We start from the raw sequence: 21,359 nt of genomic DNA on the forward strand, positions 1-21,359 counted from the left end.
CCAAGTGGAGAAGGACTTACAAGAAACATTGAACATTGAAAAGATAACTCTAAGATCGCAAAGTAAATTTGAGGATAAGGAAAAAGATTTGACAAAATGGATTGCTGAGCTGTTGGGAATACCGCAAGAAATGGGGAGACAAGGGATGATGAGAGAAATCTTCAACGATATGAAGGGGCAAAATCTTTTTACAAAGACATGATGTTTGATTTGTCTACTATATCCACAACATTTACAAGATTATGGAAAGACTCTTTGATGCAATCGAATATATTTATTGGGAGAGATGCTTGGCAAAAGAAGAGGGCTAAAGTGAGAATTGAGGAATTAGATGATGGGGTGTATCAGAGTGAATATTTAAAAATTAAACACGTTTGAATATGGCTGAAGAAATTGAAAGATTTTAGTTTAAGAGGGTTTAACTCTCTAAGTAAGACAGTATCTTTTTCTTTCCCCCCCCCCGATATGAGAACTATAAAAATGTGTGAGATGATTAACATAAAGGAAATGGTTTAGATATTTAAATGTAACTGATTTTAAGAAAATTCCAATGGATAACTAAACATGGGAAAATGTTTTGAATAGAGTTAAAAGATTAGGTGATTGCATTTATTATTTGGAAATAAGTGTATACTAGTTCAAGAAGGATATGTATTTTAAGTAGTATATTATTTTCTTTTCTTCTTTTTTCTTCTCTTTTTCTTTTTTTCCTCTCACATCTTTTCTTTTTCTGTATTTCTTTTCTGTCTTCTTCTTACTTATTTTTTAAGATATGAAAATAGGTTTAAATACTTTAAGGTAATTAATTCTGGGAAAATTTTAACGAGTAGAAATGTTTTGAACATTTTAGGGAAAATAAATTTAAATAAGAATTGTAAACAGGATTTGTGACAAAACAACCAAGATGACCAGATAGAAAAGAAACATGATATTGATGAGATTATTATTGGTAGAAATTTTAGAAAAATATATTTAATTGTTACCTATCAAATTAATAAGAATTGTATTAATTTAGATTGCAAAGAGAATATTATTGGAAGAAGAGAAAATCAAGCAAAGTTATGTGGATTTTGGAATATAGAAATTAACTGTTAATGATTACTTTGTAAATATAAACCCAGACAACACACTGTTTACCATATATCAAGATGTTTATATTAAAAAAATCAATAAAATATATTTTTTAAAAAAAATAAAAACGAGTTTCCAATAAAGTAACATATTAAATATGAGCTTAGAATCTCCAAATACAGGAGAAAGAACAGTGAGTGTGTTTGCTGAGGTCACAATTTACCTTAAAACTGACTATTCTCATTTTTAAGTCCAAATGAAAAAATAGAGAGTGAGGCCCTGTAAAATTTATCATGACAATGTTGGACTTCATTCACTCTTTCTTTATGGTCGTTAGCTTGATTTCAAAATGGGCAAATAAAGAAAAGTTCATTTGAGAATGCTCTCCTTTCTTATGAAAGTTTTGGTTAGCTGATGAAAGCCCAACTGATTGTCCCAATGAAGGTCTATGAAAAAGGCCTTTGGTGCTTGAACACAAATCATTCCCTTCCTTCTCTTGTATCTGTTGTGGCCTCTCCATGCATTGTTGCTCTTTACATGTGGGCTTGATATGAATCAGCTTTCACAAATCTTTTAAGCCATTAGCAAGTTGCCTTACAAAGGCCAGGACTTTCACATCAAATATGAAAGGGAAGTACTGTGAAGTGAGTTCACAAAAGAGATCACAACCTGAGTAAGGTATTAATCCTCCTTTCCCAAAGGCCAGTGTTTTGGCATCTGCATAGGAACAGAAAATTTACCACACAGGAACTTAGTCCTTCATAAAATGCTCAGCAGGCTTGAAGTATTCAGGCACCATAGAAGACATTGAGGCTTCTGACAACTTGGAACTGACCAAGAAAGCTGAAAGGTCAATGCTGATTATCACAAGACCTGACACTGTGACCCTAAAATCTTAACTTTCTTAAGCGGAGTTGTCTGACAAGGAAGCATTATACTAATGCAAATGGGCAGTCGTGAAGCATATGCTGGGAGAAACTGAAGCTGCTTAAATTTTCTGCAAGACTGCACACACTGATCAATGGATAGTGCAGAAGTTAAAAGCTCCACATGGAATATGGGCCTAAGCTGGAACAATAAAGCATGATTTGTGGCTCGAAGGTACAATTGGAGTTCTTGGTACAGGAATAGCCAATGTTTTTATTATTTTCTTGGGTAAGAGGGTGAGAACCAGATGTATATTTTTACAGGCAGTTAGACCTCTCCAAGATAACCAGGTCCCATACAATATTTCTGGGATGAGAGAGATCAGTAAAATCATGTACTGAATAAATGAATGTAGAATGAAAGTCCTAGTATTTTTTTTTAAAAAATAGTATGCTTAATGACTTATAGAATTATCTATCATAATGCACTATTATTTGTGAATTACTGGTTCACAAAAATCCAGCAACTCCAGTCAACATGTCCATTAGAATAAAGTACCGGGAGTCCCACAATATGTGGAAAGTTACATACTGGTCACCCAGGGGGGAAAGTATAACTATACAAATTAATGAAGGTGAGGGCATTAGTTATGAAAGCAAAGCAAAGTCTCTGAATGCAGAAGTCTGTCAATAAATACCAGTGGCTTCAAGGCAAAAATAGGAGAGAGTTATTGCTTTCAGACTTTCTTGTGGTCTTCTTGAAAACATTTGGTGAGCCTGTTTATAGATGGGGCTGGAAGTAATAGCTCCTTGGTCAATTTCAGCAGGGCACCTTCTATCTATCTGTCTCTCTGTCTGTCTTTTTATTTATCTATCTATCTATCTATCTATCTACAGGTGAAAGTCGGAAAATTAGAATATCGTACAAAAGTTCATTTATTTCAGTAATGCAACTTAAAAGGGGAAACTAATATATGAGATAGACTCATTACATGCAAAGCAGGATAGTTCAAGCTGTGATTTGTCATAATTGTGATGATTATGGCATACAGCTCATGAAAACCCCAAATCCACAACCTCAGAAAATTAGAATATTACATGCAATCAATAAAACAAGGAGTGTACATACAACAGTATCGGACCTCTGACAAGTATAAGCATGCATATGTACTCAGTACTTGGTTTGGGCCCCTTTTGCAGCAATTACTGCCTCAATGCGGCGTGGCATGGAAGCTATCAGCCTGTGGCACTGCTGAGGTGTTATGGAAGACCAGGATGCTTCAATAGTGGCCTTCAGCTCTTCTGCATTGTTCAGTCTCATGTCTCTCATCTTTCTCTTGGCAATGCCCCATAGATTCTCTATGGGGTTCAGGTCAGGCGAGTTTGCTGGCCAATCAAGCGCAATAATCCCACAGTCATTGAACCAGGTTTTGGTGCTTTTGGCAGTGTGGGCAGGTGCCAAGTCCTGCTGGAAAATGAAGTCAGCATCCCCATAAAGCTCATCTGTGGAAGGAAGCATGAAGTGCTCCAAAATCTCCTGGTAGACGGCTGCGTTGACCCTGGACTTAATGAAGCACAATGGACCAACACCAGCAGATGACATGGCTCCCCAAATCAACAGACTGTGGAAACTTCACACTGGACTTCAAGCATCGTGCAGTGTGTCTTTCTCCAGACTCTGGGTCCTTGGTTTCCAAATGAGATGCAAAAGTTGCTCTCATCAGAAAAGAGGACTTGGACCACTGAGCAACAGACCAGGTCTGTTTTTCTTTAGCCCAGGTAAGACGCTTCTGACGTTGTTTGTTGTTCAGGAGCGGCTTGACAAGAGGAATACGACATTTGAAGCCCATGTCCAGGATCCATCTCTGTGTGGTGGCTCTTGATGCACTGACTCCAGCCTCAGTCCACTCCTTGTGAAAGTCCCCAACACTTTTGAATGGCCTTTTCCTGACAATCCTCTCCAGGCTACGGTCATCCCTACTGCTTGTGCACCTTTTTCTTCCACACTTTTCCCTTCCACGTAACTTTCTATTAATGTGCTTTGATACAGCACTTTGGGAACATCCAACTTCTTTTGCAATTACCTTTTGAGGCTTTCCCTCCTTATGGAGGGTGTCAATGATGGTTTTCTGCACAACTGTCAGGTCAGCAGTCTTCCCCATGATTGTGATTCCTACTGAACCAGACTGAGAGACCATTTAAAGGCTCAGGAACCCTTTGCAGGTGTTATGGCTTAATTAGCTGATTAGAGTGGGACACTTTGAGCCTAGAATATTGCACCTTTTCACAATATTCTAATTTTCTGAGATTGTGGATTTGGGGTTTTCATGAGCTTGAACTATTTTGCTTTGCATGTAATGAGTCTTCCTCATATATTAGTTTCCCCTTTTAAGTTGCATTACTGAAATAAATGAACTTTTGCACAATATTCTAATTTTTCGAGTTTCACCTGTATCTATAATGTATCATCTAACTATCATATTTATGGGGCAGCCTATTTTATGGAGCAAAATCTGCAGGCTCAGATACATAATTGACAAATCCATATCAACTTGGTTCAAAATTAATTGAATATCATTAGTATCATGAAAAAAGCTTGACAGCTTTCAAAATTTCTCCTTTATGTTGATGCATGTGTAGTGAAAAGGTCACAGAAAAGCACCTATATCAGGAATGTCAAACTGCCGGCCCGTGGGCCAGTTTCATCATACCGAAGCTGAGCCCACCCCATTGCCAGCAATGCAAAAAGAGTTGCGATACGTTGTGACACATCACGTGACATGGTAAGTCTGACACCTGTGACCTATATCATATTATCAAGAGAAATATCCAAAATAGTTGTCACCTGAGATATTGCTGGGTTCAAAAGCAAATCTAAAAATCTTTTAATTTTCAAATTCTGATCTAATTTTAACATCTTACTTTACCAGCAGATCTGGCTCGTGTATTTTCACACCTGAACAGATTTACTTCCCATCCTTTGAATGCAACTCAAAGATATAGAAGAGGAAAGTTGAGGGTGCTCTGCATCTTCATTAATAGGTATATTGCAATAATTATGGTTGTAAAATGTACAAACATCAGACTAATCAAGATGTATAATACAACCAGTTGAAACACATGCTATGGCTTGTAATTTGTAGTCTAAGACAGTATTATTAGTATTTGACATAGTGCTTGAAAGATGCAATTAAAGGCATATTTCATATTAGCATATGTTATTTTAGAATAATAATAAAGCAAAGATAATGCCAATAGTAATAGGCACCTTGGGTACAATTCTAAAACAACTGTAATACCATTTGAATATCATTGGCATTGACAAAATCACCATCAGTCAATTGCAAAAGGCAGCTTTATTTGGAACAGTGATACTTTTAATGCCATCAAACAACAAAATCTGCCTATTCTGAGTCCTTGTGAAGGATACAATAGGTGGGAATCCAGTCTAAACATCTGGCTGACTCTGCAACCAACCATAATACTCATTTATTATTATACTCAGCTCGGGCAAGAAGCTTGCACAAACAGATGATAAACAATAATATAACACAGTCACCAAAATGATTCACTGAAACATTGTTAAAAGTGATCATGTACCAGTAATGAAAAACTGGTGGGAACATAGAGTGGAAAAAATAGTAGAAAATGAGCAGGTTAGATATCATGGGATTTCCGAATAGATACACCAGATATAGAAACGATGAAAGTATAGGTAATTGATGTAGCACTACCAGAGAATAGTAGAATAGAAGATAAAAAATGGAGAAGATCACAAAGTAAAAAGATCTCAAAAATTGAAATTGAAAGATTATGGCCTAAATCACTGTGGTGATCCCAGTGGTTATCCACACATTTGGTGCCATACCAAAAAATCCTGGACCTTAGAAAATTTGTGCATTAACAACATTTCCTTCTGTCAATTGCAAAGCTACACTGTGTGAACCCACACATATATTACAATGATACATCACAACATCCTAGTTTCTTGGGAAGAACTTGATACATATGAAGGTGAATACCATCTAAGTTGGCAGCTGTGATTTCTCACTATTGTGAACAGATTATAATAATGTATTTAATTTATATGCCACCTGACTCCCAGTGACTGTGAAGCAGTTTAACTCTACCTTTCTGAAAATTTAATAGCAGTTCTCTTATTCTTTAAATACTCTAAAGGCCTAATGAGCAATTATACAGGTCTATTTAACTTATATGCAGAGCACATCATGAGAAAGGCAGGGCTAGATGAATCAAAAGTTGGAATTAAGATTGCCGGAAGAAATATCAACAACCTAAGATACGCAGATGATACCACTCTAATGGCAGAAAGTGAAGAAGAACTAAAGAGCCTCTTGTTGCAGGTGAAGAAGGAGAGTGCAAAACTTGGGTTGAAACTTAACATTAAGAAAACCAAGATCATGGCATCTGGCCCTCTCAATTCCTGGCAAATAGATGGGGAAGAAATGGAGGTAGTGACAGATTTTATTTTCCTGGGCTCCAAGATCACTGCAGACGGGGACTGTAGCCAAGAAATTAAAAGACGCTTGCTCCTGGGGAGGAAAGCCATGGCAAATCTAGACAGCACACTAAAAAGCAGAGACATCACCCTGTCAACAAAAGTGCGTATAGTCAAGGCTATGGTCTTCCCAGTTGCAATGTATGGCAGTGAAAGTTGGACCATAAGAAAGGCTGAGCGCCAAAGAATTGAGGCCTTTGAACTGTGGTGCTGGAGAAGACTCCTGCGAGTCCCTTGGACTGCAAGGCGATCAAACCGGTCAGTCCTAGAGGAGATCAATCCTGACTGCTCTTTAGAAGGCCAGATTGTGAAGCTAAAACTCAAATACTTTGGCCACCTAATGAGAAGGAAGGACTCACTGGAGAAGAGCCTAATGCTGGGAAAGATCGAGGGCAATAGAAGAAGGGGACGACAGAGAATGAGGTGGCTGGATGGAGTCACTGAAGCAGTAGGCGCGAGCTTAAATGGACTCCAGAAGATGGTAGAGGACAGGAAGGCCTGGAGGAATGTTGTCCATAGGGTCGCGATGGGTCGGACACGACTTCGCAGCTAACAAATAACAACAGGTCTCTGTTCAATCTAAATCTTTGTTTATTTAAATTTACAAATGATACTGTACCAAACAATAATCTGGATGAATTTACATACTATGCTGCAAATAGAATCACAAGCATTGATTATGTGGCTGTTCCTAGCAATTCAGTAGGTCTGCTAAGTCTATGTAAAATAGTTTGCATATTAAGTAAAAAAGAAGTGTGGATAAAACAGAAAATATTTTGTTTCAAGCCTGAAACAAACATTGCATTTGGAAAGTTCTGCTAAACTGTTTTAGATTGGTCAAGGTTGGCCAAAATAAAATACAGCACATTTTGAACCAAACTCTGGAGGGATCTTGGAGTCGTTCTGAATGGCAAATAAGACAAGACTGGGTACAGTCTCTCCTCATCTCCGTTATCTGAACTTCCCAGACTTCCCTTCAATCGCATCCTTTCCTTCAGCCACCATCAATGATGTCCTGATGTAGCCTAATGCACTGGCTGACCTGTACCTATCTTCCCAGTGCCTTCCACTCCCTGTCTCCCCACAACCATTGGAGCTGCCATACTGGCCTGTTTTTGTTCCTTACTGTGATGGTTACAACAATAAGGAACAGCTCCCTGCCAAGGATATCACTCCACTGCACCAGCCTCTCCCCCCAAAAAATCTTCCCAGAGCTTCCTCTTCTCTCTTTCCACTCCCTCCCCTCAACAGAGATTATTAGGGGACTGGAGGCTAAAACATATAAGGAATGGTTGCTGGAATTGGGTATGTCTAGTTTAATGAAGAGAAGGACGAGGGGGGACATGATAGCAGTGTTCCAATATCTCAGGGGCAGCCACAAAGAAGAGGGAGTCAAGCTATTCTCCAAAGTGCCCAAAGGCAGGGCAAGAAGCAACGGATGGAAATTAACCAAGGAGAGAAGCAACCTAGAACTAAGGAGAAACTTCCTGACAGTTAGAACAATTAACCAGTGGAACAACCTGCCTCCAGAAGTTGTGAATGCTCCAACACTGGAAGTTTTTAAGAAGAGACTGGACAGCCATTTGCCTGAAATGGTATAAGGTTTCCTGCCTGAGTGGGGGATTGGACTAGATGACCTCCAAGGTCCTTTCCAACTTCATTATTATTATCATCATCATCATCATCATTGCTGCTGCTCAAGTCTACCCATGCTGCTGTGAAGAAAATCCCTCATTCTTGATTCCCCCCCCCCGCAATTATTCTTCTCAAACAGCTTTTTTCTAGAGTAACTGTTTCTATTTATCCATTGAACCAACAGTTCTGTTTACAACACATCACACAGGATGGTAAATATAATACATTTACCGTCTGACTTTTAAGGATGTCCACAAATTTTGCAAATTAGCAAAAGGGGGTAATCAGAAACCAACAGCTTTTTTACCATTATTTCTTTATTCATTAATTTTTTAGGTATTTTAATTTTTGCTAAATTTGCTTTGTCTATCTTTTCCACTTTTTATCAACATTATATATTTTGACATACAATACAATAGAGAGTTTAATATCAAATAATTTGCTTAAGGTCGAAGCCATTATAATATAACTAATGCATTTTAAATGTTATATTTAACTTTGAATGAAAAAGACAAATAATTTTATGCTTTTAATACGACATCCTAAAGTGTAATAAATATTGATAGAAATTTCTTTCATTTTTCTTTTTTCAATACTTTAAGCTGTCTAAATAGTAGACTGTTTATAATGTCTAATCATATAAACATAACTTTACTGAAACAGTACAATATATTATGTTTAGTTCCATATGAAGACTAAAATATTTATTTATATATCACATTTAGAAACTTCCCATCTCACTGACAGAGCCACTCTGGACAGTGTATATAATTTTTAAAAAAATAAAAACTATATAAATACTATATCCCACTAGGAGGCAGTAACAAATGTTTCAGTTCAGGTACAGATCATCCCGAACCATCTCTTATGTACTCAGAACTGTTCATACTTTTAATGTTCGCTACATGTTATTAGCTAGTTTTATCTAATCACTTTATCTGGAACATCTGTCCTATATGCCATCAACACTAAACTTTTCACTGAAGCAACCACCTGTGCTAATCCTGAAACTAAAATTCCTCCTTCTGAGATGAGACCATTCTCCCAACATCATACATCTCCAGATGTGATTTTATATCACACCTAGACAGGGCAGTTCTCTGCCTGACAATATTGAATGGCTCTACCATGTACAAGATCCAGTACTGATGAGTTCCAAATGAAGTTGAAAACAGAGAGAAAAAGAAAAATACTCGCTTGATGAAGATTTTTTAAAATGCAAAAAAGAGAGAGACCTTTTATTAAGGTCATTCAAAAATATTAAGCTAATACACCATCATTCACAGCATCTGAGATAGAATAGTAAGTTTTTAAAAATCAAAAAGAAAAAGACAGTCTCTACATCTGGCTCAAACGTCTGCTGTATAATTGGCAGAAGTTCTTGCTTTGGCAAGTAACTGCCAGACCTCTTCCCAGAAGCCCTCAGGACTAAATAGTCACACATATACGTGGTTGGATGGGAAGATCAATTTCATAAATTATTTGCTAAAAGACAGAATGGGAAGCTGACTTTAGATCTTGATATTGTTGATGAATTACCATCCAATTAGCTCTCTGAACTTCTGATATTGTAGTATTAGCCAAGAAACTGCAATCAATTAAAGCATTAAGACTAGATTTCATCTCTTCTAAAAAAAATCAAGAATCATCTAGAACTACTCTTGGCCTCTTTGTTTTTACACATTATTAAGCCAAATTTCAATGGCATCAAAGAATATGCTGAATTGTCCAAGATGCAATGGACTTTTAACTTACAGGACACAAAATGCCCAGTGGATTGCAAGAACCCCCAAATCCAGTTCTCTGTATTAAAATGGAACTAAACAGTTTTTGGTGAAGTAGTAAGAATTTTTGATCTTTGGTAAAATTAAAATGTAATTCTTAATTTTGTTAGATAAATCCCTCTCATTCTGGAAGCACACATTATGGAAGAAATTGCTCCATTATGGTTTCTCTTTATCTACTATAATCACAATGACTAATAATCATGCCGAACCATAGCTCACACTGAGGACCCTAAATATAGATTGTCAGCCTCATCAGGAAAGATAATAAAATCAATCCATTTAAGCGTACAAAAGGCCAGCTGGGTACTTAGATCAGCTCAGTATTCCAAAATAGCATAGGATGATGTAATTCGCACATTTCACTGTGCTCCAATTGGCAGACTTCCACAAAGAAGATACATGAAGATACCATATTCAGATATTAAATTTGTCTATGTATTTCTAGGACAACCAAAAGGATAACCCGTATATTACTCTATATATTACTCTGGCTCTTTTTCCCTTTTTGCCTACCACTAAAGATAAATTCTCAGATACAAAAAGATTTTGTCTGACAGCACATAAAAGTTGCACAGGCAGATTCTGCACACTTATATTAACCAACAACTCAGTTACATGGTTATTGCATAGATATGTCATATAAAATGCATTCAAATATACCGTTGTGATTACGGAACAAACTGGTAGGCAAATAAGGAACAAGAGTCACGTTTGCCTGTCTATCTATCTGTCAAACTTATATAGTTGCCCGTTTCACAAGAAGTGACTATAACTTCTATAAGAATATAAGGGTTACCTGCAAGACCGTCTCTTTCCGGTTGTTTCAACCCATCCCATGCATGCTCTGGGTGCCATCAACTAAAGAGTGACAAGCTGGCAGAGCCCAGAAGAACAGCCTTTTCTATCATAGCACCTTCTGGAATGCCATCCCTCCAAAGATCAGATGGGAGCCATCCCTGTTGTCCTTTTGTAAGGTCTGAAGACAGGACTCTGTGTGTGAGCCTGGGGCCTAAATGTTGAAGGCAGCCTCTTGTGTGGCTATGTGAATCTTGGGAGTTTAGCTCAGATCTTTTTACTGGCTTCTATGGATTTTATATTTCTGTACATGTTTTTTATTGTTTTAAACATTGCAAGCCACCCTGAGTCATATGTGTGAAACGGGCAGCCCCATAAATCCAGTAAGCAAAAAAACAAATAGTTAATTTAGTATATATCTCCTCCTCTTTAATAAAATATCAAGGTTGCATTTTTATGTTACTTTTTTATCCAATTAACATGACAAAATCATCTTAAAAGGGGCTGTCCAGAAGGGTGACTAACTTTGTAAATTGAAATTAATATATATGTCACATTGTTTCTGATATCTCTTTGGTGCATATATTTCCTTTTGATTTATATCCATGGTCATAAATGAAATAATGTTTTAACATTTTAAATTTGACCAAAATAGTGCAGATACTCCCAAAGCCATTCTGAGGAGTAAACTACATATACAAACTTTCGAATTAAAATGGATAAATGGCTATTTTTCTCAAGTGTACTTTGTAGAAAAAAAGATGCATTTTTATTGTATAATGACATAATAATTAAGATACCGGTATATATTTTACAAAATTTCTTTTTAAATTTAACAAAAATTCTGGAAAATGCCTTTTTCATATGTACAGTACATGAATAATGTCATGGAGATATAGTTTGTTGTCCAAAGGCACCTGAGCCAAGGAGGTAAAAGGAAAGTGGATATCCTAGCTTTGTATCTACTACCATTATTAATATCTTGTGGAGAAGAGATTCTCTTAAAGACAATCCCAAACAGCTGTAGAATATATATTTATTAAATTCATTTTGAAGGTGTGGTAAGAAAACCTCATTTAAATAGTCAAAGATGAATACAATGATCCTATGGAACTCCTGACTAACTGTGCTCCATATTTATTAGTATGTATAAGGCTGATCTTGTTTTCCCTTCAAGACTGCCCATATTATCTATACATGGAAGAAGCAAACTAGAAGGTTGTAGGAGAAAAGGAAAGACTGACTTTTTAAGGATCATTATCTATAACTGTGGAGCATGATAAACTATTGATTCTATCTTCCCAACATTTAAATAGCAGTTTCACTTTAAAATAACAAAGGAAACATTTATTAAATACTTGTACAATGTTCTCACATTTATGTAAAATTAAATCAAAAACAATTTTTGCCTTAACCCTGTCTACTCTGACAACCACATTTCCAATACAATCCTCAGCCTGAAATGACTGCACATCACTGTGCTAGCCTAAACTGGGCTTATGCTACGAAGGATAATGTTGAATCATTTTTTAAAAAAAATATTTTTATCCTGCCTTTCATTTCTATCCAACTCAAGGTAACGAACATACCAATAGTCCTTAAGGACTGCCTATTTTCCCTACAACAATAAACCTGTGAGGTAAGTTGGGCTGAGAGAAAGTGACTGGCCCAAGGTCACCCAACTGGCTTTCATGCCTAAGATGGTAATAGAATTTCTAATTTGTAGGACAACACTTTAACCACTACAAGAAATTGGCTCTGTAACTATAACAGGTATGTAATATGTACCAAAGCCAACCGATAAGCCTCAAGAGCTATACTTACCCAGGTGGCTGAGGGCATCCTTGTCCCAAGGCCAGGTGCCAGCACCAGCTAGCTCTTCTTGCACGGAGCTGGCAAAATAGATATTGAGGAAATGTGTGCTGTTCAGCTGAAGGACTTCTTTAAGTTCCTTCATGCTCATATAGGCCCTGCAGAGTCAGTAGAGGAAAGAAGTAAAAGTTAATAATTAAACAGATAAATCACAATAAAATTTAGTTCAATTTAAATCGAACATCTTCATGAGAGGGAAACATGTGCAGTGCTGCACATAGGCTGATCCATATTTAAACTCCAGCATTTAAAGGGAACTCAAGCGAAAGTTACAGTCTGGAAAAATCTCTTCTTGAGTTTGGGAAGAGCTGTGGCCAGTCAGAACAAGCAACAGTGGACTGATACATCTTTACATTACAGTTCAGGTATTTTTTAGATCCAGGTGGTTCTATGATCCAGAGAATAATCACTTCTTATTGCAAGTCCATGGGCATCCAAACAATCTCTTGATTCAGCATTGGCTTGAAATAAAGTATCCTGCACAATATAGCAAGGGATGAAAAAATTGCAACAGAAGTAGGATCCTATTAATTTTGTTACATCAAGGCTACAAAACTTATCAGCTCCAAAGCCTGGACACAAGCTCCTCCATTCCCTAACTGGATTTTGTGTTCCAGGTAGGAAGTTTTTCATGTCTTTGGTGGACCCTATTTGGACTGAGGTCCATCATATTTAGAGAGTTATCTCTATCTTATGTAGAGGGACTTTGTTGTGCACAACAATTTTTTTCTCTACGTTTCTTTAATTTCATTACAAATCAATTTAAGATTTTTAAGTTATTGCTCCATAGAAGCAAAAAAAAAATTGGAACAACGACATGATGAAAAGTAGCATATTCCAGCCACAACTGATAAATATAACACAGATATCCAATCATGAACCTTTCCACAAGAGAGGGACCAGATCATTAACAAAAATCAAATCCAGGAAGAAAGAAGCAACTCCTTGGAGGAACTTTTCTTTCTGGTGTCTCCATTAGTGTCTGGCAATGTCTTAAAAGAAGTATCTCCATAAATTTTATGTAATTATACTTATCCATTATGCTCTCCGCATGCCCCTTCCCTCCCTCTCCCCACTACAGCTATTAATCAGAGGAGCCACTGAAATTATCAGCATATTAATAAGTTGTTAGATGCTCTATTTTAATGCTATATTAAGGAGCAGCCAGTGAAAAGAGAAAAAAGAATCTAGCAAAAATTATTTTACTTTATTTTAAACAACAACAATCTAGGCCTATGATATGTGCATCAATCAAGAGTTCCCTTAAAATTCTGGTTGTTACATAAATATGCCTACCCAGCTTGTTCATTCAGTATAATTTTACCAAATAAGGTTAAAACATACAAATTTACCATTGCTTGTGTTATATAAAGGGAGAAGTGGGGAACATGAAAACCAATCAATTATTTCCAAATTTTCACAGCACACTTCCCCCATTTTCCAGCTCTTTTTCTTTTCCATCTCATAAACCAAGAAGCGATGCACCCAAAAGATCCAAGTTAAGCCTTCAATGGCAGAAGATCCATTTCCAAAAGGTTTGGGGGTTTGTTTTAATATTCTCTTACTCTCAATAAATAGTAAAAAAATAATAATAATTCGCAGCTTTTCAGTGAAAGCTTTTCCTCTCTCTTACATTTCTTCTTTTCAAGTTGAGAAGTTAACATTTCTATCATTGTAAAAACAAACAAAAAAAAAAACAAAAACAACAACCCAGAAGCTTCATTGCTCATTCTAGGATCAGGTTTCAGCTTCTGTGCAATCACAGGTTTGCAATGTACCAGTGAAATATCAGGAGGAGAACAAGGAGAATGAGATCAGGATAAACTGAAATAAAATAAAATAAAAATAATGCAAACAGTTCTAATAAGCAACAGCAGTGATACTCTTGACACTGGAGATTTCTGCACAAATCTTTTATGTGAACAGGGCTACAATTTAGAGGAATGTGAATGCCCACGATACTCCCCATTCCCTCCTCTTTCTCCTCTTCTTTGCCCATATAACTGGGCCACAATTTTTCCCCCAAACATTTTGCTTCCTAAAAAACCTTTTGGTGATTATAATAGACTCTTTCAAACACAACACAAATATAATTTCAGAATGACTGTATCATGTAGGAACCTTGAGAAATATGGAATTATCTTTTAATGACTATAATATATTCAATTGCATAATGTTTTTGGTATGCTGCATGAGTTCAACAGTTGATTGTTGTTTGTACTCAATGTCCATTGCATCTTGCTGCAGTGTCCAACAATAATCAGCTAGCACCGATGGATTCCACTAGTCCTGATACTACTTTTCCATTGTGCAATATCCTGGTGAAACCTTACTCCATGTTCATCACTGACTGCATCTAGATTTTTGGGAAAGAAGTGCAAATGCAAAAAAAAAAAAGAAAAGAAAAGAAATTCTACAGTGATATGTTGCACTTTGTGGTCTTGCATGCTGTAAGAAGTTTATCAGCCAGCTAAATGCAGTTTGGTGCTCTGCAGTTGCCAAGAATATTCTCAATAACATCCTTGAATGCTTCGCAGGTGATTTTCTCTGGCTCCACTGACAGATCTTTAAGCCACTCGTCATTAACACCATATGGTATTTGATCTTATGCCTTCCTTAATCTTGGCATCAGTTGTTCTTGGAAACATCTGTCTCAAATAACAAAAACCTTCATCTGCCTTCACCTGTTTTCATAAGATTTTTCATCAGTCCAAGTTTTATGTGAAGCAGAAGCCAAAATATCTTTGTTGAATCAATGTGCTTCATGTGCCACATTTTCTTGTTCAAGAACCAAATTCTTTCATAGTGGCCATTTCTTTTTAATCTGACTAATTACATAATTGACATATATAACAATCTATTGGTTAGCAGCCAAAAATCTATAAGATACATCTATAAAGGCTTCGTGTGGGCCTACTGACCACACGAAGCCCTTATAAACATAAGAACACTGGCACTGACACCCCCTAAACTCCACTGGAAATGTTATCTAACCTGGTAATGAAATGTTTGGAAGCCAACCCACAAGCTCGGAGAATGAACCTCCACCCTCATATACCTAAAAAATTTCAGGAAGCAAAATCTTTGTTATCTGGTAGAAATTATAGAGCAAATGCAGTGTCAAAATACTTTTGGCTTGTTCCATTTAGAGTTTTTTTCTCAAGAATATAGTGCAGAGGTTATACAGAAACATCATGATGAACCCATAGCCATTGCTGAAAACTAAGTCAATGTATAATAATCATTTCATTTTGTCCATTATGGGATTTCCTCTCTGAATGGCAAACATTCGGTCATTCTATGCACAATGACAAGACTTGGTTTTCCAGAACCCTTTCAACAAACATTCTAAGTTCTTCAAGTTCACAGGCCAATATTTTTATGTATCAGTAACAGAAATCTGGTCAGATAAAATAGACCTAATGCACAGATCAATACAGAATAGAACGCATTAGTTTAAAAAATCAAAAGGGTCCAACCTCTGTAAATCTATTGTTTTGCCAATCTCAAAATGTGGTAGACCTGATGAAAACCACTGCTACCATTTCTTTGAGAATTCTTTTTTTTAAAAAATGGGCATACTTGCTTATCACAAAATTATTGTAACATCTGGTTTGGTTCTGAATTAAATTGTGGAACTGGATGTGATCTCTTATCAGAATGAACTTAGCAATCCTGGTGATGAAAGGGATGGAACCAGTATTTTCAGGACAAGAATGTCAGTTCAGTTCTCTTGATCACTCATTAACCTATCTTTGGTGAAACAATTATAAAATGGAAATGAAAAGATATACTGATCTCGACCCTAGTGGTGAATTACCTTCTGATCCAAAATCTTCCCCATGTCTAAACCAGTATATATTAAGAGGGAGCTCAAAGCATTTTTTTATAGACAAGTTTTATTGATTTTTTAATATTTACATATACATGTATTTGTGAAACAATATGGTGGTTGGGTAGTTAAAATAAGAAATAACCAGTTGTAAATAGTTCAGGCTACATCAACAGAGATGCCCTCTCTACTTCCCTTAGTTATTACATAGTCAAAATAGGCAAGTTAGTACATTTCTAGTTGTAACCTAGTCAATCAACAAAACTTAAAATATATTTTCAGTAATACATATCAATATCCTGTTTTTAAATTTTATCTAATTGCAAAAGGATGTTCTAAAGTGGCCTATAGTGTATAGGAAAAAGCTTAATTTTTGGGTAACCCACAATTCCCTATTTCAATAAAGAATAATTCTTTTGTCTACAAAACTTATATTGTTCATTACAAAGCATTCTTATGCTTTACCATTGAAGTCTAATTTTCATCTTAACAAATCACCAGTTATGATGACCTCCGTTCATTCCACTGGGGCCTGAAGACCTGGCTCTTCGAGCTCTCTGGCCCAGGCTGAGGATTAATCTTATTTTAACTGGGGTTTTATTTATGCAGGGACAAATATATTTTTTTTAAAAAAATTTGTTTTTAACTTTTGTATCTTGGTTTTTTAATCACCCTGTAAACCGCCCTGAGTCCTTCGGGAAAGGGCGGTATATAAATGTAATAAAATAAATAAATAAATAAATAAATTAGAACTATGTTTTTTGCCTTAACCTTTCAACAATTATTAAAATACTATCTTTTATATATAAAAATCTAGGTTCTATACTATGACTCAAAAGTAACCACTGAATATTCTATAAGTCAATTTGACCGTACATCAATTATTAAAATATTATCTTTTGATATGTCATTCCAAGTTCTAAGATATAGTTCGGAGTTATAGTCTAAGAGCTTACTTTTGTTTTCCTTTACAGATCTAAAAGCTAAATGTAAAATCAGTTATATTTTTTAGAGATTCCCCTTAATCCACAAAAAAGATATTTTTATAGTCTATCTTTAGGAATCCCCAAAGAGAAACAAGTTCATTTTTTAAAAAATCTAACTCTTGCCTTCCTTTTGTGCCAATCATGCTTCCCTCTTGGCATCTTTAAAATCTCAAATGTATCTTCCTTTCTTCCTATACCCCTTATTTGAATCCAGGGAGCGTATCCAAATGTCAGTTTTGCAAGGAAGATGTCCCCTTTGTAACCATTGTATTTTTGCTTTGATAATTCAGTTTTTGATGGTTGATATAATATAGTTGTCATTAAATCAGTCAAATCTTTTTGTTCTTCCAATTCTATCTGAGTTAGGTAGAAAGTAGTAGCTGATATTATGATTGTCCTTTGATTAATTGAATTCTCAATATAGTGTATTTGAAGACCTTTAGTGTCTTCACTCTTGGTGTTCTTTTCTTCAGGTGCTGCTGCTTTTTGGGTTGCAAGTTTTGTTGCTGCCATTAAAGTTTGGACTTTAAGGTCTTCTGTAGGTTGCTTTTGTTGTTCTTTGAAATCTCCTATTTTAGTATTAGTTTCCACTTCTTCTATTTGATTTTGGGTTATCTTTTCCTCATTTAAAATCAAAATTTGATTTGGTGGCTTTAGATTCTTCTTGAAATTTGGCTTTAATTTGCTCTGTCGTTGCCAAAATCTTGTCCAATATCAGTTTATAATCAAGAAGTGGGATGTATTCATCCATTTCGTTGTTGTTTGCAGTTAAATCTTCCATGGAGGCTGTTTTAACAATAGTCATAGATTTTCCACCTCCTGAAGAGTTGTATTCAGTGCCAGGTGTTCCCACCCTTATCTTAGTGTCAAGGACAGCTCTGTTATTCAGTGAGCTCTCACAACAACAAAAAAGGAAATTTACTTGCTGTACCAGGTTTCGCCACAAGATGTCAACAGTAACATATAACATGCAATGTAGAAATTTTCTTTTCTTTTCTTTTTGCAAATTAATATAGAACTTTTGTAGGATTGGTCCAAATTTTTTCCTTAATTCACAGCTTAGAGAAAAGATAGGGTAGTGGATTCCCAGCAACAAATAGAAGCTTTTTAGTAAATACAGATGAAATTACTTAATTTCTTTGCTGAATTAAAGTTTTTTTGTAGCTTTGAGGCTTTAAGATTTGTTTCCAGAGTAGATATTCACCATTTTCTCAAAAAAATGGGGAAGGAGGTTTTCAGGAAAGTCCCACAGGAAGATGGTTAGGGAATAAGAAAGCTAAAAGCTCACCCAGGTCCTCCAGATTGCTTCTTAGTGCTAGGTAGTGCTTTGGCTTTCGGCAGGGAGCGGCTTAATGATCGGCCATCTTTATGGCCGATCTCTTCTTCTTCGGGCCAAAGGAGATGATTCCGGATTCCAGTGGAGGGCTGCCACACTTCCGCAATCACAGGAAAGTCCTCCTCTCGGTAATCGCCCCTCCAGGGCGATTTTTGACCCTTTTCAGGGTTCTCCAAAAAACAAAGAAACGGATGGCAGGAAGCAGGCTGTTCCTGCACGTCCAGAAGCGCCGCCTGCGCACACCGGAAGCCCTAGACAGAGCTCAAAGCATTTTTATTGCTATAGAAAGATTACCCCTTCCTCACAGATGAATGGAAGGCAAGCAACCAACACTTTAAAAAAAAGCAAAACAAATGTCTGTCTTATTCCTACCCAGTAGTTGTTAAGAAAATTAATAAAATAACCAGGTGCAAAATAAATAGGACTGTTCAAAAGAGGCTTTACAGTTTAAGAAGCTCCCAATGGGGATGATGCTTTTTTTCAGGCAATTTCTCACCTACTTGAAACAGATGATTTTGACAAGAGATTCACTGGGGCTCAAAAATTTGTTTAATTAACTGCTTCCTTGAGAAAATGATGCTAACTAAATTATTTTTAATTAAGAGGAAATAAAAGAATTTGAATATAGTGCACCTGTTTTAGTCATTGGGAATCAGGTGTCATATCAATTTATTATCATGGTTGGTTGCACAATCAGCTGATGTATAGACTGGAATTGGTCTTTTTATCCACCTATCAAGACCTTCCCAAGGACCCAGGATAGACAAGGTACTGTTGTTTGATGATGCTAAATGTATCTACAAAAGTTACACAAATGCATGCATTAGTACATTTATACATACATGCAAAAAAGTTGCTAGAAATTTGCTTGAAAAATCCACAAGCCGTAACTTTGAATGGCCTGTAGATGATGTCACAACTGCTAAAAATCCATTCCCACTCTCTTTTGCATCTGGATGTAATTTTAAAACAGAAGCAATATTGATTACATATCCCTAACAGCCTCCAAATTCCGTATGCCAAATTCAAAGACAGGACTCTCTATTTCCATTTGCAAACTGCTATTCCTTGAAATGAATTGCCCCTTCAAACTCCACAATCTCCCAACCATTGTCCTTAAGGGAAGAAGCAGGTGGGAAGGAAACAGGGAAGGAGAATTCAGTTTATGTGAGAAAAGATAAAAAGACCATAAGGAAGCATTTCAAAGAGATTCGACCTTAATTTACTCACTATTAATTAGTCAGGAAATTTACTCTTTCATTTTTTTAAGATTATGTTTTTGCCCTAAAGCAGGGGTGTCAAACTGCCAGCCCACAGGTTGGATGCATCATACCGAAACCACACCCACCCCATTGCCGGCAATGGCAAAAAAGTTGTGATACGTCGCGACACATCACGTGACATTGCGAGTTTGACACCCCTGCCCTAAAGCCTTTCTGAAATTCATGTAGTTCTCACTTCTTGTGTTTGACAACTATGTGAGGCTTGGCAGAAGAAACTTATTCTATCTTTCCTACATATAGATTTATTTTCCCAGTACTATGGAACACTATGTAACAAATCCTGTAACTGCGACTACAGATTTTCCCTCACATGTACAGGGATATAAGAACAAGGGAAACAAGAACAGGTTTATATTACAGCATGCACAGAAAATGTGTAGCATATATTTCAACAAAAGACAAATGATTAGCTAAAACAACCACTGAAGTCATAAGACTTTATATATAGGAAAACTTCTAATTATGGAGCTACATACAAATACCCAAACAGAGGTTAAGTTGTGCCTGAGCCAATTTTTCTTGCCAATACTAATTTTAAAAAAAGAGTGAAGTAAGATTGTATACTTGCCCTTCTCTTTTTAAATGTTTATATTAATGCCATAATTAAACCTCTTGAAAACACTGGTTGCTGTCCACTCAAGTTGGGCAATTAACATATCTTAGTACTATACAGTACTAAATTCACCAAATTTAGTAGTGCATTAAAGTAAATACGATTCATCCAAAAGTCACCCAGCTGTATTTCTGTTATAATACACTAACCTTATGTCATACGTAAGACTAGGTATTTTTTTTAAAAGAAATTTCTCAAGCTATGATGAGCCACAAAGGGAGCCAGAGGATATTGGTAAGGGAAAAGAAAGTACAAGGCACAAGCAGCTACACTTCTCTGTTATGGGAACACCTCTTCTTGACTGGTCTGCTGTTAGTGAGCAACCTCAATGAGGCAAGAAACTGTAATCACTTAAGGCACACTTGAGATTCCCACTGTATTGAAAGAGTCAACTCATCAAAGTACGGCTGAATTCTTGTGTCAGACTTTGTTTGTGGTGATGCTGTGGAGATTAAGGACAGGCTTCCCAGTAATTTGGAAACTCCTGAGCAAGAGTGTTCTGAAGATGTGCAACAGGTGTCTGCCACAAAGAAGAGGGGGTCAAATTATTCTCCAAAGCACCAGAGGGCAGGACAAGAAACAACGGTTGGAAACTGACCAAAGAGAGAAGCAACCTGGAATTAAGGAGAAAGTTCCTAACAGTGAGGACAACTGACCAGTGAACAGGTTGCCTCCAGAAATTCTGGGTGCTCCATCACTGGAGGTTTTTAATAAGAGACTGGACAGTCACTTGTCTGAAATGGAATAGGTTTTCCCGCTTGAGC

At 36.5% G+C, this 21,359-nt stretch overlaps 1 protein-coding gene across 1 annotated transcript in view; it reads right to left on the bottom strand.

Annotated features, from left to right (window-relative positions):
- PAPPA2 (pappalysin 2) overlaps positions 1-21,359 on the bottom strand; it is a gene marked incomplete at both ends in the record, with an annotated part of 161,357 nt that overhangs the window by 103,237 nt on the left and 36,761 nt on the right. The window contains one exon of the mRNA XM_081325236.1: positions 12,498-12,643. Within this exon, the coding sequence (XP_081181362.1) occupies positions 12,498-12,643 (146 nt within the window). The remainder of the gene's footprint in view (positions 1-12,497; positions 12,644-21,359) is intronic.

This window comes from Vipera berus (assembly GCF_964194415.1).
Source record: "Vipera berus genome assembly, chromosome: 3".
Taxonomy (NCBI): Eukaryota; Metazoa; Chordata; class Lepidosauria; order Squamata; family Viperidae; genus Vipera; species Vipera berus.